At 43.3% G+C, this 26,542-nt stretch overlaps 1 protein-coding gene across 1 annotated transcript in view; it reads right to left on the minus strand.

The window, feature by feature from the left end:
- LOC138505095 (receptor-type tyrosine-protein phosphatase beta-like) overlaps positions 1-26,542 on the minus strand; it is a 221,127-nt gene that overhangs the window by 27,973 nt on the left and 166,612 nt on the right. Inside the window, exons 7-9 of the mRNA XM_069625409.1 lie at positions 23,192-23,455; positions 11,872-12,138; positions 6,701-6,964 (exon numbers count right to left, since the gene is read on the minus strand). Of these exons, the coding sequence (XP_069481510.1) occupies positions 6,701-6,964; positions 11,872-12,138; positions 23,192-23,455 (795 nt within the window). The remainder of the gene's footprint in view (positions 1-6,700; positions 6,965-11,871; positions 12,139-23,191; positions 23,456-26,542) is intronic.

Raw genomic sequence — 26,542 nt, forward strand, 5'->3', positions numbered from 1 at the left:
TAAGTGGATATATGAAATGGAAAAACACACCGCAGGACAGAAACTAGCAGTAGGAGATGTAAAGGGCCTGTTAATATCAATATTAGGGGATAGAGCGGATGACATTTGGAAGAGAGCGGGATTCCATGGGGTAACAATAACAAACACATCGCATGATGGGGCACCATTTGCAAACTGCAGACATGCGCTATGGCAGGCACTGAGAGTACAGTACCCAGACACATCAGACATAGGAGCAATTACTTCCCGTAAGATGCGTGAGAATGAGGATCCTGTTGATTATATCCAGGATATCCAAGAGAAGTGGCGCATGGAAACTAGAGAACAATGGGATAAAACACCAGCAATATTTTATCATATACTAGCACAAGGGCTCCCAGAAGGAGTTCAGAAACAACTAAAGAAAGTAGTGGGAATGGAAACAAAACCATGGCCAGAAATACAACTGACTATAGTACATCACTGCAGGACATGGCAAGGAAAAATGAAACAAAAGGAAGAGGACAGGAAAACAGAAGAGGCTAAACTAGTACAGAAAAAACTTACTAAATACACAATGGAAGGGGCACTAATAACTACGCCCACACCAATGGCCCAAAGCCCCACACAAGTAGTGGCTGCACAAGATCCCGCCCAAATAGCACCTTCACAGACTATAACACAACAAGTGCCGCCACTGCAATTACACGCACCAAACATGGGAGGAGGGTACCCAATGCAAGGAGCTGGGTATTATAGTTATAACAGGGGGAGAGGAGGATTTATGAGAGGGAGAGGATACGGATATAACACCCAACAGCAGGTGGGAGGACTTAGAAATTCCTACCCCACAGGGCAACCAGTATACCAGGACAACACAGGGAGCTTCCCATGGCAAAGCAGGGAACCACCCGTGTGTTGGAGTTGTGGATTATTAGGACACATGTCACGAACGTGTAGGGTCAGGCCAGGAACACCAGCATGGAATGAACAGGTACAACCTAGGACCTCACAAGAACAGCAGGGCATACAACAACAGCAGACGTTGCAACAAGGAAGTGAACCACAACAACAAATAACACAACAACAGCCACAAACATATTCACTACCACAACAACAAGTAGCGATAACACAACAACCCCAAACGCAACAAACGCAATTGGGTAGGGTGACGGTCTTGGGACACAACCCTTACACAGGGAATGGCCAATCATTGTACCCCCAATAGGACAGCCCACAGACGGCCTTGGTGTGTCCCATCCTGTCAGTAACACCTAATAGTGCGGAGGAGCCACGCATAGAGGTAACGATAGGTGACAAAAAATTATCATTCCTTGTTGACACCGGGGCAACCCGGTCTTGCATAAGGGAAGGTAAATTTAAGATGTCAGGCGAAGCCATGAACACCCAAGGATTCTCTGGGGCTAAAGGGTTGGTTCCCTTTACTGATAACGTTCCCTTATCTATTAAAGATTATGATCTGTCAGTTCCACTTTTGTATTATAGTGCCTCACCAGTAAATATACTGGGGAGGGACATAATGAACAGGTTGAATATGACGATCTCCTTTACAGAGGATGGCATAATTTGCTCTACTCCAGGGATTAACATGCTCGCAGCACGACAGATTATGCAAGCATACTGTGGACAGACAGCGATTAGGGCGGAGCCAGTAGATGGCGAGCTATTCCAGTATGGAACAGACATGGCATTTGCATGGATGCCAGGGATAGAAGGGAAAATATGGAGGAGGCCAGCAGCCTATCTGTTCCGACCAGAAACACCTGTTAATGAACCAGAAGGAAAGGTGATTGTAATGGACATTGAGAGCATTATTGCAACAGCTGATTATATTGCTGTGCACGCCCAAGATAAAGAAGGGAGAGCATGGAGGGCAGTGATAGCACTAGCAGAAGGATGTAGGCTGACCCAGGTGTCGGATGAGGAGCTGTTCTCAGAAGAAAAGGAGGAAGGTGAAATGGTGTTCATGATGAGTGTAGAAATATGGCTAAGAGTGGCTCACAAACAAGTAGCACAGAAAATTGCAATGGCACTTGAGGCACCCGCATGCACCCCAGTCCCCTTCTTTAAGGAGGATATGTCAAAGGTGCCCAAATCATTGTGGACTATTAGCCCTTATGACGTGGGATGCATAAAAAGCATAGGGGGAGTAAGGATAAAATTGAAAAAAGGTGCCATACTACCAAGAGTGAAACAGTACCCACTGTCAAAAGAGGCAGATGAGGGCATATATGAAACCATAACGGCCCATATAAACAATGGCATATTGGTCCCCTCAGAATCACCATGTAACACGGCTGTGTACCCAGTGCGCAAGGCTAAAGGGGGGTCTTGGCGCTTCATACAGGACCTCAGGCCCTTGAACAACATAGTAGAAGCAGAGTATCCAGTAACAGCAAACCCGGCCACAATATTGTGTGGCATTCCAGCGGAAGCATCACGATTTACAGTGATCGACCTTAAAAATGCTTTTTTCTCAATACCATTACACCCAGACTCACAAGATTTGACAAGCTTCACTTACCGAAATACAAAGTGGAAACATACCAGATTGCCACAGGGGTATTGCGAATCACCCTCAATTTTCAATAGAGTAATACAGATGGATTTGGGTAACGTTGAAGTGGAAAGCACAGTGTTACAGTATGTGGATGACATAATAATTTGCAGTACAAACAAAAGTAAATGCAGAGAGGACTCCTTAAAGATGTTGACGATATTGGCTGAAAAAGGGTACAAGGTAGACATGGAAAAGATACAATACTGTCAGGAACAGGTACTTTACATTGGCCAACTGATATCCCAACATGGAAGAAAGATTGCACCACAAAGAGCACAGGCCATTTCAAGCACTCCAATGCCACAGACTGTGAGAGAACTGCAGCAATTCCTGGGGCTGTGCAACTACTGTAGAGCATGGGTATTTGATTACAGTTCATACATAGGACCCCTGCTTGAGGGTTTGAGGGAAGCTAATAAAGGGGAGAAAAAGTTGGGGTGGACTATGGAAATGAGGGAGGCCTTTGATGAATTGAAAGATGCGATATCAACTGCTCCAGTACTGGCATCACCAGACTATGAGCGACGATTTTTTATATTCTCACATTGCGACTCAGCAGTGATGAAAGCAGTATTGGCCCAAAAAACGAGCATGGGCTATAAACCAGTAGCATTTTACAGCGGTCACTTAGACCCTGTGATGTTAGGTCACATCCCTTGCGAACAAGGTCTCGCTGCAGCTGCTTTTGCAGTGGAAAAAGCATCAGCAATAACCATGGGGTGTCCAACTACACTGTTTGTGGAACATGCACTATTTGCAATATTGAATAAACCTAAGTCCACCCTAACCACGCAGAGGGCATCAGGTTATGAGATCATTTTGTCTAGAGCTGAACTAGCAATTGTTAGATGTAGCACGGTTAACCCTGCAAGGTTCCTAGCAGAAGTAATTGAGGAGGGAGATTATGCCCATGACTGTACCCAAATAACTGAAATGTACTCATGTACTAGAAAAGTTGAAGAAAACGCACTAGAGGGAGGTGAGCTTTTGTTTATTGATGGGTCATCAACTATTGATCAAGGAGATGGGATACGGAGGACTGGGGCAGCAGTGGTAAAAATGATGGAGGCGCCGGTGTGTGTGGCTATGAAATGTGTACAATTACCACAGCATTACTCTGCTCAAGCCGCGGAACTGGTTGCACTAATATTGGCATTGAAGGAAAGTTTTGACAAACGAGTAACCATATACTCCGACAGTGCATATGTTACATCCACTGTCCACTCAGGGCTATCAAAATGGAGAAGAAGAGGGTTTAGGAGAGCTGATGGCACTCCAGTACAACATGCCCTCTTATTGGCTGAACTAATTGAAGTAATAAATGACCCCCAAGAATTAGCCCTAGTAAAATGCACCGCACACACCAATGGTGAAGACCACGTCTCAAAAGGGAATGCAGCAGCAGACGCACATGCGAAATATGCTGCATACTTTGGTGAGATATGGAACCCCCCAGAATCACAGAGAGGGAGAGGGAGGGGAATGGCTAAGGAGATGTTGATAAGAGAAGGGTACACCCATCTCCCAGCCACGCAGATTATGGAGCTACAAGCGGCTGCACCAATGGCCGAAAAAGAAATATGGGTAAAAAGAGGATGTACAATGTCACCAACCGACGCACTATGGCGCCAGGGTGGCACTGGAAAAGTTGTAATACCATTGGCACTTTTGAACACCGCCCTGAGCCAATTACATCACCCAGCCCATACAGGCAAGGAAGTAATTGCAGCACGAATTAGAGAAGATTGGTTCTGCCCCGAGTTAAATTCTCATGTGTCGAATTTTATCAGCAATTGTCTTACATGTCAACAGTTTACGGCCGGTCATACCCTAAAAGTGATAAGAGGTACTATACCCCGGCCAGAGGGACCTTTTCGGCATCTTCACATTGACAATGTTGATATGATCAACATATGTCAAGGTAATAGGTATATGATTGTAGTAGTATGCCCATTCTCTAGGTGGATTGAAGCAGGGCCCTGTTCACACCCAGATGCATTTAGAGCAGCCAAATTCCTAGTAAGGGAGGTCTTCCCCAGGTGGGGAGTGTGCGAGGTGTTAAGGTCAGACAATGGCCCGCATTTCGCAAACGAAATGTTCCAGCATATCACATCCTTGCTGAGCATAAAACACAAATTCGCATGTGCATACCACCCACAGGCTAACGGTGTATGTGAACGCCTGAATGGCCTATTAAAGGAGGCAATTGCAAAAATACAACAAACAACAAAGAAAAGCTGGTTGTATTGCCTTCCATTAGCCCTATTTGAATTGAGGAATAGGCCAGGGTCCGACCACCACCTCACCCCTCACGAGGTGGTTACCGGACGTCAGATGCGCCTTCCCCTAACGCCAACGTCAAGGCCATTCACTGATCACGAAAGCACAGCGAGTGTGTTAGGTGATGAAATGTACAAATATGTGTCTTCTTTGATTACTAGTGTTGTGTTTGTGTCTCAACAGCTCGAGCGCACACGGGCGGGTCTACCAGCAATAAACAAGAAGGCGCCAATACAGAATTGGAAAAGGAGAACCTGTGCAAACTTGCTAAAGGTGACCACGTGCTACTTCGCAATTTCAACAGGAAATGGAACGATAAAAGATTTACTGGCCCCCATCTGGTAGAGGACGTATCAACAAGAGCAGTAAAGCTAAAGGACAAGCGTGCCTGGAACCACCTACATGATGTAAAGATCTAGAAACTGCAGACCCGCCCCAGCGCCAACGACAGGTCCATTGGAAGAACAGCAACAACATCCCCAACAGCGGAAGGAAGTTCTACCACAGACAACGACCCAATTGTTCCCTTACCGTGTCACTACCCAGCTTCCCCGGAGACAATAACTGACAAAGAAAGGGGTGATCCCCATACTGCCCACCCCATGGTCACACGCTCAAAGAGTAAAAATACTCCCGCCAACTGAGCCCAAACCCCCCGCCCATTGACCCCCAAATATAGTAATAACTGAACTGAAGGACATTGCCTGCACAAGTACACATGTAAACACGTGAATGTTCTCTTTTTCTCTTCTCTCGCACATACAGGAACTGCGTATTATTGTATTGTTAAGAAAATAGCTATACCTCCTGGACTGCTCCAAGTAATGGGTCGAGCAGCCAATATTCTACAAAGCAATATTACCTGCACTATTGCATGTTCGTGGCTCCCTGTGTTCAGGCTTCATGGGCATTTTAAAAGCAGATATTTCCTGGAGCGTGACAACCTTCCAAGATTTCCCCTATTGCTGCACCTGTATCACTTGTGAGGTCTCCGCACTCAGATCATCCCCGCCCAGAGCCCTCCCATATTGTTTGTGATTGTGCAGATGCATTTGAGTGTCCATTGAGCATTGCTGTAGCCCTTTAACATTTAAGGGCATATGTGCACAGATCAGTGAGCTGCTTTGATGATATATTGATTTTACTTTATTCAGTTTCAATTGCCCCATTGTCCTGCGGCAGCACGCAGATTCCCAGGAGTCATTTGTCATGTATCTTCCGATAGGTTGTGAGTCCTGGAACTACCAGTGCTGCCCATGCTTATGGTGTATGCAAATGGCATAAGAAGGGGCGTCAAGAACATGCGCCAGATGAAAAGTGTAAAGGCAGGAGCTCATGAAGCAAGGCCGCCGAGGCCATGCAATAAACAAATATTAGTAGCAAGAAAATAATCATGGTAAATAACACAATTATCAAACAGCAGGACTATGATAAATAAATACTAACATAACATTAGCCACCTAAAATCATTGGTTCAGTATATAAATCTAAAGCGTCGTCACCATTAACATCAAACTGCGCGATTAATCAAGGACAAACATGAAATAAGGTGTAGAGGTATTACCAATGAGGATGCTTCCTATTTTACATATTTACTTCAAACAGTACAGCCAATGGGCCTCATTACGAGTTTTGCAGTGCAGGAAAAAAGTGAAGGTAATTTTGTTACCTCCATTTTTGCAGCACCTCCAAACTCCAAGGTTTGGAGGTAAAGTGGAGGAACTACCTCTTATTACTTAAACCTCATAAATGTGCAGGTAAAATTCACATTGAAGTCAACAATTATTTTCTGTCTTTATGTATTGTGGCTGTTTTGACACTTTCGACAATGCATCTGTACACTGTAACATATACACTTACATGTTACTCCCGTCACTGGACCTGATGTCTCATTGTAAGGGCCGCTAGCTGTTGTGATTGTGACAGTGTATTCCCTACCAGGGAGCAAGCTTATGAAAGTAACAGGCTGCGCAGTTGTGCTGTTCTGGGTTTGGTTGACGGCTCCTTGAATGGCGATAGTGTACAGTTCCACGATTCCAGGGGGTTGGTTCCAGCTGATCTGCAGGGAACTTGTTGAGTGACTGTCTATGACAGTAATATTCCCAGGTGGTATCCGTTCAGGCCCTAAGGAGGAAAAGGTCAGATGTCTTAATAATCTCTAAATTGGTGGAGCATTGAGACACAAATCATAATAGATATCACAGATTTATCAGGAACTGCATTTGGGGGTCACCAGGATATGCCTGGCAACTCTCTGGGAACCCACAGGTACTGCCGTGCAATTCCTGGTTTGGCATACCAGAGAGGAGGTTTGGCCTACCTGACCTCACCAGCTGTTGAAGACATGGGTAACAGAGCACTTCTGAGGTTTAGCAACTTGAGACCGATTGACCAGTTCAAGGGGGAGCATAACTGGACCAACAATGTATAGGCGTGTGCATGAGGATCAGGCAGTAACAAAGTAAACTACACTAGATATTGCTCTGTATACTTTCTGGAACGAAAGAAGGAGGAGTAGCCCTAAGTGTCAGAGGGCATAGGTCAACAAATTAGGAACGCTTTCTGCTTCGGTCAATAACTAAATTGTTGACGCTGTCTAGCAATTTTTTTTACTGCCTGGAGTAAGGAATGCATGTTTGATTATGTCTTTGTGAATACTGACATGAAATGAAATGATATTTTATTCATTTCGCGCTCGTATACAAGTGTTTCAGAGCGTGACCAGGCAAAGGGAGGGGAAAAGGGGAGAACAAAACAACGATCTTACTAGGCCCAGTGACATTGAGAATGCGCAAGTGCATGGGAAAGGGAAAAGGGGTAAAGTGCATGGAAGGGGGGGGGGGAGTGCCGAAAAGAGGAGAGAACAGAATAAAATAAATAAGTAACATAAATAAATAAATAAATAAATAAAGGTGGTAGTGCAGCCAGCAAGTGGCAAGTGCTAGGTTAAGCAGATAGGGTATATACAATATGTGCAGAAGAGAAGTGGTGGACTGTATGGGTACAGATACAGAGCCCAGTGCAAGGGGTGGCCAGGAGGCAGTGCAGGGTGTGGCAGGGTGAGCAGGTATCTGGGCCCAAAGGACAGAGGGTGGTCAGGTGCGCAGTGCCAAGAGAGAAAACAGATCAGCAGGGTAGAAGAAGCGCAAAACCGGAAGCAAAGTAGAAAGTCTTGAGGTGCTTCCGGAACCAGAGATGGTTCTCCTCAAGTACTGGATGTCATCAATGAAAGGTGCACATAACACAAGAGTATATGCTTTTAAACTGCAGTGGGATCTGATAAAAGCACCACTTAGTTTTGGATGCATATAATATAATGGCAGCACTGGTACATGTGTGAATGCACCTTACAAGTGATTGTAACTAAAGGAAGGATAGGTGCTGGCAATGAGTCCATTCAGTTAAATAAAATATGTATTCCCCTCCTTGTGATAGGCAAAAATATTTAATTCTTGTAGATTTATATACCAATCCAAGTCAGTATTTGTTTCACACTTATACGTATTGTTTAGCGATCATCAGGGTTCTTGGAATATGAAGGTGACATAGATGACACAAGTGAATTAAAACTAATATCAATTTAAATAAATAACAATATTGCATGAATTCCATTGTAGGTAATGTGAAAACACTTTCTTTAAAAAAAGATAGAGGTGTCTTTGGTAAACAGAAAATAGAGAAAGAATCACTATGTGCTTAAGAATTGAAACCTTAAGTGGAGGCACATATATTGAAAGAATCAGATTCAATTAATCTCCATCCCTTGTGGAGAGCGAGAGCCGCCGCCCATCTCTATGCTGAAACCTGCATGCACATGCATAGTAATGTCAGAGTGCTAGAACGATGAGATGGTGAGCAAGCTCTTCAAGGGCAGAAAAGTGCAAGGAAGTGAATGAAAACGAGCAAAAACAACAAGTTTTTGTTGTTATTGATAAATTGAAGAAATGAACCTCTCCAGGGTGCATAAACCAACACGCTGAGAACACATTGATACCCATACATCAAAATACTGGGAGGCAAATTTTCCCAGTGAGTCTGTAATTAACACAATGCATTATGAAAATCCTGTTATGAGCCAGTGCAATCCAAAATCGAAGTAAATAAAATAATGTAAGTGGGACCGGAGAGTTTACCGAGAGCAGGGCTGACGGCCTGATTCGCCATTTGCAAACGTTGGCCACTGTCACCTTGGCTGGGCCATTGGGTATCATTGATTGGTAAAGGGTCAATATGGTGCATGTAAGGCAGTATTCACAAACAATTAGACTCATACATTTCATATGATTTAATGAGGTGTTGCTCCATATTCATATTTTGTGAAACATTATGTAGCACATTAGTTAGAAGAAAAGTTAAAAAACTTAAAGAAGCATTGAGTATAAACTCAACTATTATATCAATAACTTTAATAGGGTAGACAGGGCAACATGGCATAAAAGGTGCTTTATATTGATTGCGTGAAGTGATTGAATTTGAAAAGTTGAGGGAGGTTCTCAAACAACTTGACCCCTACATATCAACTAAGCCAAGTTGGTATTCGTTGGTGTTACTTATTTACCAAACCAATATAATATAAAGTGCAATGTGTTTTGTGAGCAAACAAATGCATGCTGAAGAAAATATGCTTTTACAAAAAAGGGAATTAGATGAGGAGGAGAGTGTAGGAAAAAGGGTGTTCATTGTGAACACTCAACGTGTAAACGTAGTCGATAGACACAATCTATATTACATTCAAGGAAAATAAACTTAATCCCTAATTATTTTGAAAGAAAACATAGATTTCAGTATCAGGATTGAGCCAGACATTTTTTGTCATAAAAGCAGAGCTTTGTAATCATCAATGTCAATGGCCCTCATTACAACTTTGCTGGTCCAGTAACAACAGTGCCGGTAAGTTTACCGCCACTGTTGTTTCCGGATTGGCAAAGTACAAGTATGAGGGCGGGTGCCGTTCCGCCCGCCAGGTCTATCCTGGCGGCGGCAAAGCAACTGCCTGGGACTCAAATGGGAATGGGGATTTACAATTACTGTTGCCTGACTTACCGGACCACTGGGGTTGTAATGAGTACGGGTCCGGCAGCTACTTGCCGGTTTTACCAGCACGGTTACCTCTGGACCCGTAATGAGGGCCAATTACTCTTATCTGTCTGAGATTCAGGTTAGAGGTCTCTCTTGCCAAAATGCAGTGAACGTCTACTGAAGCGAACAATTTTTGATCACCCTAAAATTATTTTTGTGGAAAGGACTGATTGAGCTACCAACATTCAATTATTTACAAGTACATTCCCTTGTAGCAACATTGAACATTCACTTGTAGGAACATTGTAGTTTTACAGCTGAAGAAATGGCGAAGTAAACATATTTTTTGCCACATAGCAATTCTATGTTTTTATCCTTGACCAGCTGGCACATTTTACAAATGGCACCTTTTAAGGTTCCTGGAACATAATTGGAAGCTGTGTCATTTTTAGTAGCAGTAGAATTAAAAAACTCTCGGCATAACATGGCGTTTCATAAACTTGGTCCAATATTAGCAACCTCACTGTTCTGCACTTAAGCACCAGGCTCGGTAATGCCCCCCAACTCCTGCGAGGCTAATATTGCTATTAGTATCCCGGCACGTTGTACCAGGATATTAATAGTTTTTTTTTTTATTTGAGAAAGGACATGGATGCTCTTTTTCAACTTCAAAAGAACAATACAAAAAAATATGGGTGCCATGCATTGGGGAGAAGGGACTACATGTAATCCCTTCTCCCTTTCTATGGAATCAATGTATGCATCGGGACCCCCCCGGAACACTACTGCTCCCGGCCAGGCAAGGGACATGGAAGTGGAAGGTAAGTGAGCTGGGGATGGGAGGGAGCGAAATGTGTAGAAAAAGGGGTAGAGGAGTTGGGGAATGGGGATGCTGGGCACGGAGGGACACTTACATCACTATCTGGAGGTGGAAGATGGGGGGCCTCCAGCTCTGAGGAGGCTCTGAACTGGGGCTCTACCGTGTGGTAAAGCCCCTTTTCTGAGCCTACACATTGGCTGGGAGGCCAAGACCATGTCCCGGCAGGTACTAATGTAGAATATACCAATTCTTTTGTAATCTTTGATATATGTTTTACATTGCGATGGATCTAGTCGTATTCAAATCTCGTGTAGAGGCTTTTTTCATTCTTGAATCACAGAGAGCAGCAATGATATGGGGCCGTTTTGCCTTAAATCAAACAGTTGTTTGATATTTTTTCTGCGATATTTCATGTTTATTTCACAGCCAACTCTCGCTACAAATGACGCTGAAGAAGTAAAGCTGATATCCTTAACACTATGGTCCAGGATTACACTTTTCTTACGTAATGAATAACCATTTAAATGTTTCTAGGTTAAGGGTGGAGACAGCCAAGTCACAATTCGTTTAAGCAAAATATACCCAGAAAACGCACCTTGGTACCATTACACAGACACATATGTGGACAAAAAACATCAGCAGTGGTAGTGAAAGCTTCCTTTTTCTATGTTTTAGCAATTTTTGCAGGCAAACGGGTATTGACATTTAAATATTTGCAAAACATTGAGGGATATGATGGCATCTTTCTGTCAAAAAGATTTGCACAAGGATTGCATACACTATTTCACAAAAAGCAGAAAATCTTTATTTTTGTTGTTTTTGTTCCAGCTTTAAAGGATCAATAATTGCGAGTCAGGCAAAGGACCTCACACTTGAAACATTGGGGGGTGCTCATGGCACTCCCCATAAAATTACAGTGAGCATTTGTAGCAAACGAACTGGGGCAGTCCTGTTATCATCAGAGCTCCTTTTAACACCTGCCTTATATTTTCGCTTGTAGAGAAGCAGTGGACGTAGTGAACAGCTCTTGCACTATTATGTTTCACTTATTGCTAATAAAAAATAAATTCACAAGACCACCATAGGGTTTTGGAAATACTGACTTCATATTTGCTGGTACAATGTCAGAGAACAAGAAAATCAGTGTAGGGCATTAATGAACACAGTATATAAAAATAGAAACTCAACTTACTTGTGTACGAAGATATGAAAGCAGGCAAACTGGTATAATTGCCAGCAGCGACTGTCACAATGCGTATTGTGTAGTTTGTTCCAGGTACCAGGCTCACAAGGTCGGCATAGGCAGTGCTGTTTGTGACATTCCAAACTCCATTTGAACTAGTGTATGTGATGTTGTAAATGAAATCTGCACCAGTCATATTTGCAGGAGGCCTCCACTCAAGGGAGATGCTGTTTTTCTGCACATTTTTCAAGCTCAGGAACTCTGGCATTGAAGGATCTATGGAGCATGAAAATATGTCACGTATTACATAAAATAAAAAGACGGAAGTGAATCGATTTATTGACTATGCTTACTAGGGTTGGCCAACTGCAGGCATCGAGGGCTGGAAAACATGTCAGATTGTCAGGCTATTATTCCTTATTGATATTCATGGTATACATTTGTCATTAAATATTTCTAAAATCATGCTATTTTATCTCATGAATACTAATCAGGGATATCCTGAAAAACGTCTGACACTCCTGATCTATACAGTAGACTATAGGATACACCTCTACTATTCAGTCAAGCCATCATATTTCGAAATAGAACTACATATGGAGTCACAATTCTTAGTGAAAACTATTGAATGCATATGTTTAATAAACATGTATTTAATACACAGTAACAATATGACCTGCCCCTCTTTGCATGAGCCTCAGAGTACTTCATATGGAACACATGGGCAATCAATAATGTAGCAGTAACGATGGAGATTACAGAGGGATGTAAATAGGGTGGAGCCAAGTACATAGAAATGAGCTGATGGCATTGAAGGCAGCAGGTGAGTGGTGTGCAGAAAGGGGACTCTGTATTTTAACGGTGACTATGGGCCTCATTCAAGTATGGAGGTAGCCATGGTGCTATTAGCGCCATGGCTGCCTCCATACCGGGTTCCAATACCGGGTTCCTGCAATGGGGAATTACTGGGCATTCCGACATTGGAGGACCCGGTAATTCCTCCTTGCCTGAACCCATTCCCATTTGAGCCCCCATAGGGTTCAATGGGAATGGGGAGGGAGCTAATAACGGCACTGTTAATAACGGCCCATTATTAGCTCCCTCTTCCCCTCGTGGGACCTGCTAAGGACCCCTGGTTTTACCAGGCATCCTTAGCGGGTCCCACAAAGGGAACCTCGTAATCGGCACTCCCATAATGAAGGGTGCCGGTCCCGTACCAGCACCCTTCATTACGGGAGCGCCAGTGTTATAATGAGGCCCTAGGAATTTTATCTATGCTCTGAATTTTAGCTAGGGCTCCACATTTCCATAAGGATAAAAACTGACCCCAGTAGTGAGTAAGGCTGTGAGACACAGATGTGAGAAACTGTGCTGAATCCAGTGTATGTCAGCATTGTGGATATATAAAGCACGTGTCAGCTAAAAGGTGCATTTGGATTTGATACTGCACAACATGATGTTAACATTTTGCTCCACATCACAGTTATGGACTGAATTGCTATGAACCATAAGAACTAACATTTACTAATCACTATACTCTAACCCCTAACATATCCCCTGCTAATATTCACGGCAAATCAGTCCATGAGTTTTGTGTACAAACTTTGGTGCAGATTGATAACTGAATGTCCAGGCATTTGTTCTGTGCAAAGTTAATTTGAAATACAGGGAAATAAGCATGACAGAATTAAATCTACCACACTATACGTGATGTCAGGCGATCTGCTCAAAGTAGACTCATTGTTCAACTTGCAGAACTGGAATGCAGCCAAGGGCAATGTAACACTTTGCATCCATTTTGCTGCCATTCCAATCAGCTCGGGTTAATTGCATGCTCTGGACATTTCTGGAGGGTGGTTGATTGAAAGGGAGGTGGTTCTGATGGAGAATGACATCACAGAGAAAGCCAGTCACTTTTACATTTCATGTTAGTAAAATCTATATCCATGGGCAGTCTCAGAGAGAGGGTTTAAAAAGGCTTGCAGGAGGCTGGCTCTGGCTCTCTGGCTGGTGCAACGTCTCACAAGGCTGGCTAGTGATAATGAGCACTCAACGTCCCTGGGGGAAGTGTGCCGCAGAAAGACAGGCTGACAGAAGGCTTCGCAAAATCTATTCAAGCTCAGAGGGGAGTAAACCAGATAAAGGAATCTCCTTTCCAGGCAGCTAGATGGAGGTTGTTTGCTGTCTGGGGGCTACCCACACAATCAGCATTATTTCTTGAGTGAGTTCCCAGTTAAATCTAGGAGTGTGAACTGGCAAATGTTGTCATAGATTAACAGGTGTGTGTGTTATTTGAGGGCTCTAAATGAGTTTGTTTTAAAAAGTGACAGTGTAGAAAAATGTGCTCGCATTTTTAAACATGGTTAGCTGTTTTCATATTCTTATCCATTCAAGCGACAAAATTCAGATGTAACAGAAGCTTATACTCTGCCAAGATTATTGACGAAGTTCAAGGTCAGTTTTAGCAGAGCTTGGACATTTATTTGAAACCCATTGGGCAAAAGACTCAGTTACCGCATATAAAAACATCTTAAAGCCTAATTATAGCAAGGCTCATTCCTCATTTGGAAAATAACCGCAAATGAGTTGTGCTTTGAATGTTTCATTTTCACCTTTGAATTACAAATGTGAAATGTCATGTGAACATTATGCATTGCACTTTTTGTTTTAGTATTTTTCATATTTCTAACTTCTGATAAAGAACCCAAAACAAATTTGAATTAGCCTCAGAGTACTTATTATGTGTCATGGTGTTTTGTGGTAAGACAGATAACCGTGAATAACAAGTGGTAGTTGTAATTTACCGCAGGAGGTAATTTCATGTTGCCATTTGCGGTAAAATACAAAGCAAAGTTGGTCACTGTGAACTGGGTTCTCCTCACGGGCTCTGTATGAATGACAGTATTTTGTTTACATGGTAAATGTATTCTGCGATAACGCCAAAAGGGCATAACGTGGTATTGCAATTAAAATACTGTAGGGACATGAAATTATGATTTAGAGTGTACTAAGTACAGTATTGGCTTACCATAGTGACCTCAGTATAACAACAATTATCAGGCAGTACTCCATATTTAGGGCTCACCAATATACCACGAGATACCCCAAGAGATGTAAAGAGAAAGCATTATTGATTTTTCAAATGAATTTTTCATTAAGTACATCAGGTGTAAGCAGCCTGTGACTCTCTAGAGGTGTGGGTTTGTGGCTCCAATGATCCCTCGCCTTTAACTATACCGCGAAGGGCAGATGGGAGTTGTAGGCAGGGATGGGCAATATGTCGACATTTAGAAACACATCAATATATTTCCAGAATCGATATAGGATGAGACAATATCATTAACATCGAGTTATAAACATATACATATACTATGATATAAACTGCAATTTTTTATTTACATTTTGATATTCACACAGCTCTGTGTATTCTCAAACAGGAAGAGGAACCTGGTGTTGGTACTTTTTGGTATGTAAGGTTCCCCCTCTCTTTGGGGTGGCTTGGTTTGTGTATCTTTTCTCTTATTTTCTTCACTTGTCTTCCCTTCATAGAATTCTCTTTCTGTTTTGCAGTCTCTGCCTCTCAACATATGTTGTACTTTCCCCTCTTCCCAGTTTATTTGAGGCCCAGTCTTAATGGTCTCTTTTCCAGCTTTTATGGTGATTCACTCTCTCACATTATTACAGTTCAATTTCCTCAACTTCAATTTCATTGGCTCATCAATTCCACTGAGCCGATGTTCTCCTGTTTCATAATAAATTCCCTGGCAGTCTTTCGGTGCTCCCGTTCTCCCCGTTACCTCGTAATCTGTAGGGGAACGTCTCCGGGGTCTGGGTTCGCTCGGGTTATCTTTGGTCGTTTGCATTCTTAATTTTGCCGTCTTCTCCGGTGTCCCGCTCTTGGTCCTCTCTCTCTGTGTGACCTGGTAAGCCAGCGGGTAACCGGACTGATCACAGAATTTGCAGCTTAGCGGTTCTGGTGTTGTTGTATGGGCACACAGCCCATCAAAAAGTCTTTGTGGTCATGCCGCCACCAAGCTTGGAGTTCCTGTCTCCTTGGTTTCTCTCTCTGTATGAACGCTGGGTGTCCCGCATCTTGCTCTTGCTCTCAGCGCAGTCCCGAAAGTCGCAGAATCTGCAGTTCTCCTTCACTCTTCCTCTCTCAGGTGTTACGCTGCCAGGGACCTTCCCTTGTTTGCGTATGCGTCTCTCTGCTTCATTTCGCATCAGCGTGTGCTCTCCTTTCAGCCTCTTTGTCTAGGTTAAATGGTGGTCTCTATTTTAAGAGACAGACTCTCTTTGTTGTGTGTAACAGTATGTTTTAGTTTCATCCTCAGCCAAGTCTCTTGTTTTTATACTGCTCTTCACATCTAATAGTGCCACCATAGGAAATTCTTAGGGAGTTCCTCCCGGGATTGGGGTCCTTATCACCTAAGTTGAGTCTCTCCCAGTGAGGTGCCACTTGCCCTGTCCCCTATGGAGATTCTTGGAAAGCGGGCTCACCTCCGTAGCCTCAAAGGGGGTGGCTCCCCCTTTGGGAGAAGGGACAAACTACCTCGATGCGTTACAGTATGGAAATTCAAATTGTTTTCCGGGATGTCACAGTCAATTGAAAGTCAAGATCCCAGATGCATTCACCAAGGCACTCATAAAAGTGTTGCATATTGTTGGGGCATAATTGTTTGTTAATTGCCTTGGGGTTTCCTGCCCTGAATACTGGCTTTTTAAAGTGCAAAACAAACATTATCTAAACCATTTGCTTTCAGAGCCCACTTTCTATACCCATAGGAAGTGTTCCTCTGCTAGAAGGTGAGCCCAGCTTCATTATTATTGAACTTAATCCATATCCCAGTAGGCTGAATGACTTCAGAGCATCACTCTCATGAATATGTCAGCTTTGGATTCCCGATTAGACCTTTGTGTGACTGAACTGTTTGAAAGTCAAATTGGGATTGTCTGGTATCAATCCTCATTTTGCCGGTGAATATCGGTTGCTGGGTCGATTTAGGGTATCTTGCGGTTCATGATTTAACAACCACTACCTGCATGCATAGTGAATATCCAATTGGACGAGCCAGCCCAAATTGTGGCTAAGGAGAGGGTCTGGAATTATATAATACATGGATCCTGGGAGCTGAACATCCACTGAAAAGGCATGTCATAGCAGCAGACACCCTCTTGACTTAAAGCTTGAGACTTGGCATATCCTCAGCTTCTGGGCAAGGAACCTCATTGGCTGCAGCAGCAGCTCTCTGCCTTGAAGAGGGTTCTGTCTGGACTGCAGCCTATTTCCCACTGCTGCAAGGATTCAAGACTGACAACCTCTGACCAGGCTTTCTTGTTCCACTCACCTTGTCTGCAGTTTCCTGGGGTTGTCCTCCACCATGGAAGAAGCAGTGGTCATCGTCCAAGATCATCTCCTGTGTACAGGTAGAGATCATTAGGGACTGCATCTGCTTCAGATATCAGAACCGTCATCTAACTAGACCCTAACGTAGCACCTATTTCAGTGATGAACGTGCAAGCACTTGACCTCCTGCAACAGGATCAACATTGTGAGTAGACACCTCCAAAACCTCTTACTTACCTGGGGGTGGTCATCTTTAGTATTGTAGTTCAGGATCTGAGTGTACATACCCCTCTTGGTGCCCCCCTTGCACTACAATGATAAAATGGGCATAAAGCCAACTCCATAGCACTAACATTACCTTGCCATGGGTGGTGGTATTCTGGACTAGGATTCCTCATCTCAGGATCCCTTAGTATGCAGGAATTGGGAGTGACCCCCTCTCTGTTCTTAAACTGATTTTACATAAAGTGTTGTTTATCTTCTGACTAAAGACTTTAGAAAACTTGAAATTCTCTTTCATGGTGACGGGAGTATTACTTCAGTTAAAACTATAATTATAAAACATGTTATTTTATATTTGTCTAACCACTTTGTTTAACCACTTTTTCCTCTCTCCACTTTACTTGAAAAAGCTTTTCTATTACTTTACAGATTTGCTTATATCTGTGTGAAAGTGTACAGTGGTGTGTAGCCAAACAACTTATTATGTATATCTATGCATAAGTATCAGTGTGTGTAGTAAGTAGTATTCCTTAAGTTTTATCTGTATTTTACATCTGTGTAACCCTCAAATACTTGTATCCCTCTAAGTGTTGTTAATTGTACTTAAATACCATAGCCCTGATTTCCTAAATCTGCCTTACTTATCAGCCTATGCTACCTAGAGAATGTTTGGTAAAATCAATTGTGAATAGCCCTAGCTCATCCACTTGGGAGGCCTCTCAGAAACCCCAAACCAACGGCAGTTCTGAAAATAGATCCTAACAAATGTTAATAAGAAGATTGTACATTTCGGTCTCTGAGACAAACTCAACATTGCCGAGAAGGTAATCCATCCAAAGACATTTCACACCAATTAGTGAACTGATGTTGCTGGTGACCACCAACAAAATCACTCACAGTATCATAGCTAGGAATTTTGATTTGGTGCTCATTGTAGGCCTTCGTGACTAAGCCTTTCATTGTGTCCTTTCCTGGAAATATATGTATGTCAGCTTTGATTTTTCTCTGTTCACTCGATAGTCTGCAAGGTTCTATGTGAAATTTCTTCATTCCCGCACACAAAAAAGACTGATTCCTTTCAGACGATTTTGTGCAGCATGTAAATGCAGAAATATCATGTCTTTGAGGGGGTTTCATCCCCCCACCCCAAGCCTGCCGATGATCCCGTGTTCATGTGTTCATGTGAAAATTGAGCCACAATACTGAAACTTATTTTTACCAGGCATGAGTTGTCTTCTTGACGGTGCTTCACGAGGTCTAGTCACCCAAGGACATCTTCCTATAAGCTGAGAGGCTGTTCGCTGCAACAACAGTGCCTTTTCAGTGGATGTTCAGCTCTCCATGTACTATAGAATTCCAGACCCTCTCCCTATCCAAATTCTGGGCTGGACTCTTCCACAGCACACCAATGGGAATCATTTTAGCTATTCATACAGGCATTGGCTGTTATATCATGAACTGCCAGATACTCGAAATCGACCCAGCAACTGACATCCATTAGAAGAAATGTGGATTGAGACTAGACAATCTCAATTCGACTTTCAACCAGAACAGTCACACAAAGGACTGATTGAGAATCCAAAGCTGACATATTCATGAGAGTGGTGCTCTGAAGGCATTCATCCTAGTGGGGGTAGGGATTAAGTTCAATAATAATGAAGTTGGGATCAACTTCTAGTTGAGGAACACTCCTGGGGACAAAGAAAGTGGGCTCTGAAAGCACATGGTTTTTTGCTCTGCCTCTCTCAGGTGTTACCCTGCCAGGGGACTTCCTATGCTTGCGTATGCGCCACTCTGCTTCGTCTCGCCTCGGCGTGTGCTCTCCTTTCAGCCTCTTCATCTCAGTTAAATGATGGTCTCTATTTAAAGAGACAAGATCTCCTTCTTGTTTGTAACAGTATATTTTACTCTCGTCTTGAGCCAAGTCTCTGGTTGTTATACTGTTCTTCAAATCTGATAGTACCATCTACGCCACCATGGAGAATGACTTGGGGAGTTCCTCACAGGAACAAGAGTCCTTGTCCCCTAAGGGGGAGTGTCTCCCAGTGAGCTGCCACTTGCCCAGACCCCTAGGGAGGGTCTTGCCAAGCGGGCTCACTTCCCTAGCCTCAAAGGGGGAGACTCCCGCTTGGGGAGAATGGACAAATTCCCTTGATGCGTCACAGTATGGAACTTATAATAGTTTTGTGGAATGTCACAGTCAATTGAAGGTCGAGTTCCCAGATGCAGTCACCAAGGCACATATAAAAGAGTTGCATATTGTTGGGGCATAATTGTTTGTAAATTGCCTTGGGCTTTGTGCCCTGAACACTGGCATCTTGAAGTGCAGTTAAAACGTTGGCACTCAGCACACAAAGGATCTAAGAAAGAGAATTCAAAAACAAGATATCAGTGGAGTACATTACTTGCGCAAAATAACATTTGTCAGCAGGAATATGAGTCCATTTCCTCTTTCCAGGTTCGATCACCAGAACAACCTGATCCTACTCTGCAGCAATCACATCCACTGGAACGGGTGGACCATTGGGCTTTTCGACCCATACCTTAGCACCTGGAACCATTCCATCTGATGAGCCGAAACCCTTATCCCCGCGAATAGTTAATATCGTGGGTGGCTCTCCTTTTTTCACCATTTACAGTTTGACAGGCACCAATATCAATTGGGCCACTTGATCTCCTTTATGAATTGGTAACAAATTATATCCTTTACTCAGCAAAATGACCTGAATATCACCCTGATAGTCAGCATCGACAATCCGTCCCAAAACTTGAATACCTTTCAAAGCTAATCCAGATCTTGGCGCAATTAATCCCATGTGTTCTGAAGGAATCTGCACCCCTATCCCAGTGTCAATAACAACTATGCCTCTTGATTCAAGTCAGATTTCTTCTCTTACATGTAGATCCACCCCTTCAGACTAAGGCGTGGTACGATAAGGAGCTCGCGCTCCAGGAGACATTTCCCAATATAACAATGTCTCTGTAGCTTTATTTGGTCTGGATTGCAAGGCTGGTGTTAACATGCGCCGCAAGGGAGTTTCACCATTCGCAATGGGGCGATTATTAAGCACCTGCACTGCATCTAGCACACAATCTCGCCACCCTTTCAAGGTACCCTCACCAGTTTTACACAATTGTTTTTTCAACAATCCATTCTTTCCCTCAAATAACCTGAAGCTTCAGGTTGGTAGGGGACATGAAAGATCCATTTGATTCCCTTCTCTTTACAGTAATCTAGAACCACCTTCCCCTTGAAATAGGACCCATTATCACTTTCGATTTGCAAGGGGGGAACAATAGTACACCACCGCTTGGTCCAACAATTTGATTGTGTTCATTTGGGTAGCCCTTTTGCATGGTAATACCATTAAGTAACCGGAATACGTGTCCACAATGGTGCACACGTATTGACATCCTCTGCTAATAAGCATGGGACCAATATAATTGATCTGCCAAATTTGTCCAGGTAATTTGCCTCTCTGTAATGTACCATGAATTATATGATGAATAGATCTCTGCTTCTGATGTTGACTCATGGGGCATTGTAAAACGACAGTTTTCACGTTCTGTAGCGGAATGCTAATCCCCCTGTCCTGTGCCCACCTGACAGTAGCCTTCTCTACGAGATGTCCACTCTTCTGGTGTGCCCATTTAGCAATCCCTTCCAAATCATCTTCCTCAGTCCTCGTTCCCATGATCGAAATATTTGCATGTTCATCTGCAACAGAATTAAACCATTGTTCTAATGAGTCTGTTGCGCAATGTGCGTCTACATGATACACAGTTACTGTAGTATGCAGCAGCATTTCAGCAATGTCTTGCCACACTTCTTTTCCCCATACTTCTTTAGCATGTTTAGTTTAGCCGAAAACTAGGCAAGTCTTTTGAATAATGACCTTCAGCACCAGGTCAACAGTTGACACATGTTGCGCTGTCTTTGTGTGATGTTAGAAAGTATGAGATCTTTTTTCATTTGGTTTGCGAGATTGCAATTTAGGTAGAGCAACATGTTAAGTCCACGCCTAGTTGATCTCTACTTTTTCAGATCCACTTAAATTGTGACCTAGACAAGAGCATGGTCAGAAAAACTAACATTGAAAATATCCACTTTATTTATGTCGGCACCAGAGCTTGCCTGGATAGTTGAATATTGCCAACATATACCTTGGTTATGCCCTCATTTCAATTCCTTCCTAGGCAAAGGTAATTGATATGGGATGAGCTGTAAGGTGCAGTGCAGTGTAAAGCATACTCCCTAGTCCCTGTCCGGCGGGTGTACTAGTTTCCATGAGTGCACAAGGCCTAGCTGACTCACAAGAGCCTGTAGTGTCTTTTTGCCTCTGGTTGTCCCATGTCCGACCAGCTAGGATTCTGAACAGTTGGTTTTCAAATGCTAGTTTTAAGTCCATACCTACCAGCAAGCAAGGGCATGTTTGAAAGCCTAGATTCCTCATAATATTATATAGGATGTCCTTGGAGTGTATGTATGTAAACATATGTTAACTACAGAAACTGTTTTTATTTCAAAATTAGGATGCAGGATGAAATACCTAGATGCTTGATCATTTCCAACCTATTTCTGCCCTCAATTTCTTAGGGATACAACTGATTAGATCATGAAAATTAGAGGAACGGCAGGAGTGAAACTCAACCACCACCACTAACATTTCAATTAATCCATCTCCTTTGCAATGAAATGTGTCTCCAGGAGCAATTGATGTCACGCCCTATACCTCGTGGACTACTCCAATTAATGGGTCGAGCAGGAAATATTTTACAAAGCAATATTACCCGCACTAGAGCATGTTCTTGGCTCCCTCTATTCAGGTTTCATGGGTATGTTAAGAGCAGCTATTCCCCGGAACATGACAATCTTCCAAGAGCTCCCCTATTGCTGCACCTGTCCCACTTGTGTGGTCTCCATGCTCAGATCATCCTCTCCCATATTTTGTGTGATCGCTCAGATGCATTTGAGTGTGCATTATGCATTTCTGTAGCCCTTTTACTTTTAAGGGCACATTTACATTAGTTGAGTGAGCTGTTTTTATGATATACTGATTTTACGTCATTGATTTCCAATTGCGCCATTGTCCTCCGGCAGCACACAGATTCCCAGGAGACATTTGCCATGTATCTTCCTATAGGTCATGGGTCTCAGGAACTACCAGTGCTGCTCATGCTTCTGGTGTATGCAAGTGGCATAAGAAGGGGCATCAAGAAGGTAGGCACACACCAAAGGAAAGGCAGGAGCTCATGAAGAAGCCCGCAGGGGCCATGCAATCTGCGAGTTGAATAGCAAGAAAATAAGCATGGTAAATAACAAAACCATCAAACATCAGGACTATGATGAATAAATACTAACATAACATCAGGCCACCAAAAATCATTGGCCCACTGTATTATTCTGAACATCATCAACATCAATATCAAAATGTGCGATTAATCAAGGATAAACAAATAAATAAGGTGTAAGGGCATTACTAATGAGGAAAGTTCCTATTTTCCCTATTCTTTTCAAACAGTACAGCCAATGGGTCTCAATACGAATTTGGCTGTGTTGGGAAATGTTGAGGTAATTCCGTTACCTCAATTTTTCTGACACCGCCAAACTACAAAATTGGAGGTATTATCACCAGCAGATTTACTGGGTGGTAATACCACCGATCTTTGGAGATGAAGTGGAATATCTGCCTCCACTTTACTTCCAGAAATAGGCGGTATTTTAACAATCTATCTGTACACTGTAACAGGTTCACTTACATGTTACTCCTGTCACTGGATCTGATGTCTCGTTGTAAGGGCCGCTGGCTGTTGTGATTGTGAAAGTGTATTCCCTTCCAGGGAGCAAGCTTTTGAAAGTAACAGGCTCCACTGTTGTGCTGTTCTGGGTTTGGTTGACGGCTCCTTGAATGGCGATAGTGTATAGTTCCACGATTCCAGGGGGTTGGTTCCAGCTGATCTGCAGAGAACTTGTTGAGTGATTGTTTATGACAGTAATATTCCCAGGTGGTATCTGTTCAGGCCCTAAGGAGGAAAAGGTCAGATGTCATAATAATCTCTAAATTGTTGCGGCATTGAGATCCAAGTCATAAGAGATATCACAGATTTATCAAGGATGTCATTTGGGGTCACCAGGATATGCCTGGCAACTCCCTTGGAACCCACAGGAACTTCCACTGAAATTTCTTGTTTGACATCCCAGAGAGGGAGAGTTGCAAACAGCAATCATGCACAGCTCTCTAAGAGCTGTATTTACTTTCTGCACTTCCCATCACTTGTTCCTCGTCTAGCAACACAGAAGTCAATTATTAGCTATTTAGGTTCTATGGGAGGGACACATGGTGGCAAATCCCCTTCTCAACATCAATGACTGCCCAGGTAGTTTAAAACAAGGCACCAGCAGTAAGAACAGAGGGGATTAGGCAGTATTTCTGCAGTAGCACTGGAGGGTGAAAATGGAACATGCATCGCAGATCAACTGGAGCTTGCCACACACATGGCTACCCAGGCCAGGCTCCCACCTGTGAAGGAAAATCTGCATGCCAGCAAATCCCACATGCTCTGTCCTGGCCTGCCTGACCTTACCACTTGTTGAAGACATGGGTAACAGAATCCCTCTGAGGTAAAAGCAACTTAGGAAACCGATTGACCAGTTCATGGGGTGCATAACTGAACCAACAATATATAGGCATGTGCATGTGGTGCATATGGATCAGGAAGTAACAAAGTAAACTATATCAGATACTGCTCTGTATACTGTCTGGAACAAAAGCAGGAGTAGCCATACGTGTTAGAGGGATATATCTACAAGTTAAGAACGCTTTGTGCTTCGGTCAATAACCAAATTGTTTATATATTTATTTATGTTTACATTTGTATAGCGTGCACAAACACTCAGGCATCAGGATGCTTTGAGAGGAACCAGTTACATGTAACCCGAAGGTGCATCAGGTACTTAGTCGAAATATACATGTTGCATACTTACAGTTAAAAACAGGAAGTAGAAGAGTTACATGGTTGTAGTTTTCTATTTGGTAACAGTGAACAGCTAGGTCTTGAGGGCTCTACTGAAAACCCACTAGGATTTTCGACTCTTAGTGTAGGGGGGAGCGCATTCCATTGCCTGGCGGCATTGACTGGAAAGCTAGATCCTCGAGCTCTGTTGCGTCTGAATTTGTGTTCCACCAATCTATGTGTGTAGGGGGTTCTGATGGGTCTGGTCTTTAGATTCTTTGTGATTTTATGGGTAAGGTAAGGGGGCGGTATTGGAAATGCATCTGTGTGTGATGGTGAGAGTCTTGAATATAATTCTGTCTCTGATGGGGAGCCAGTGTACTGCTCTTCGGTTGCAGATATGTGTTCTGATCTGGGGATGTTCAGTGCAGCACGTAGGGCATATTTTGGATAGTCTGTAGCTTTTGTATGTTGTGAGCAGAGGAGCCGGTGAAGAGTAGGTTGCAGTAGTCCAGCCTTGCGCCGACCACAACGCGCATGATCGTTAGACAACTGTCGGATGTGAGGTAGGGTCTGGCAGCGTTGAGGAGTTGGGTGGAGTAAGCAGCTGAGGAGGCTGTAGCATTAACTTGGCGGGTTAAGGAGAGGGTGGAGTTGAGATAAACCCCTAGAGTTTTTACTGCTGTGAGACAGAGATGTTAGTGCCATCGATGTTAAAGGAACAGTATTCTGGGTCGAGACATTTTAACGCAGAGGGGGGCCTCCTCGATGAGAAGTTCTGTCTTCTCATCTTTGAGGAAGAGGCCGTGGGTTGCCAACCATGCTTGGATGGTGGAGTATGTGGAGCTAAGCATGGCGGCGGCGTTATCGTAAGAGGCACATAGAGGGAGAAGAATTTAGGTGTCATCGGCATAGTTGGTGTATAGTATACCTTGTGAGTCTAGAAGGTCGAAAAAAAAAGGCTTGGTAAATATGTTGTAAAGGGTTGACGTGACACATGATCCTTGGGGCACTCCACAGCTGATAGGTGAGGGTTCAGAGCAGGCATTGTTGGAGAAAATATTCATAACTCTGCCATTTAGGAAGGAGGTGATCCAAGAAGCTGCTTTTGGGGAGAACACGGCTGCTGAGGTGAGGTGATGGCAGAATAATATGGCCAACTAGGTCAAAGGCTGCGTACAGGTCAAGTAGTAACAGTAGGGCGGATTTTCCCTTATCCTGGATTTTGTCCATTTGGTTCTTAAGGTCTAGGAGCGCTGACTCTGTACCGTGGCCTGGGTGGAAGCTGGATTGGCGGGCACCAAGGATGTGGTTAGATTCTAGATGATGTTGTATTTGGACTTAAGCAGCTCTGTCGGGGATTTTTAGTAGGAAGGGGACTGTAGTGATTGTAATGCTAGTGTGTAAAATGTGAGCCAGAATGACATGGCGTTGATGTGCAGCCATTTTGAACACTCATCTCCCATTGCAATAATAAAGTCTGCGCTTACGCGAGTCTCACAGAATGAACAAGTAGCAGGGAAAACAGAGCAAAGTCACGTAGATAATTTGCAAGCGGACTGTCTACAGAGAATAGTTATTGTATTGTCCAGTGAAGGACAAATACAGAAGGGGAGTTGGAGTGCGCTGCAGATGCATGATAAGGGGTCTGGGAATGCATGCAAGTAGAGGTGCACTGGGTTTTTCCACTTCTAACTGGATTTTTCCACCCTCTGTCTCTTCGCTTTGTGATCTGCCTTTCGGCCGAGGGCAGGACGCAATTAGAGTGGGGGAGAGATGCCCCATAAAGGAGAGGGTATTATGGAAAGGTAGTGGTTGGATGTTGAACCCCGGGTGTTGCAGTCTCACTGAAAGGGAAGACGCTGTGCTTCAGACCCCGTTGACCGTAGTAATCTCTTCGCCTACCTGCTAAAGGACTAAGCAGTGTTGTCTGGTGGCCAAGATGAAGTTTTCCTCTGCACGGTGATGCAACTTATATACTAATCCATATCTATATATATATGTTTATATGTTTGTATGTATTGGTGTGTTATTTTGGCATTATATAGTTATCCCGGTATTAATAAAAGGCCTATAATGAGCCATTTGTGTAACCTAATCTGATGTGTGTATGTTTATTTTTCTAGACTGAGTCCAATTACTGATTATTGCGAGGAG

This window comes from Ambystoma mexicanum, chromosome 11 (assembly GCF_040938575.1).
Source record: "Ambystoma mexicanum isolate Mex_15411 chromosome 11, UKY_AmexF1_1, whole genome shotgun sequence".
Taxonomy (NCBI): Eukaryota; Metazoa; Chordata; class Amphibia; order Caudata; family Ambystomatidae; genus Ambystoma; species Ambystoma mexicanum.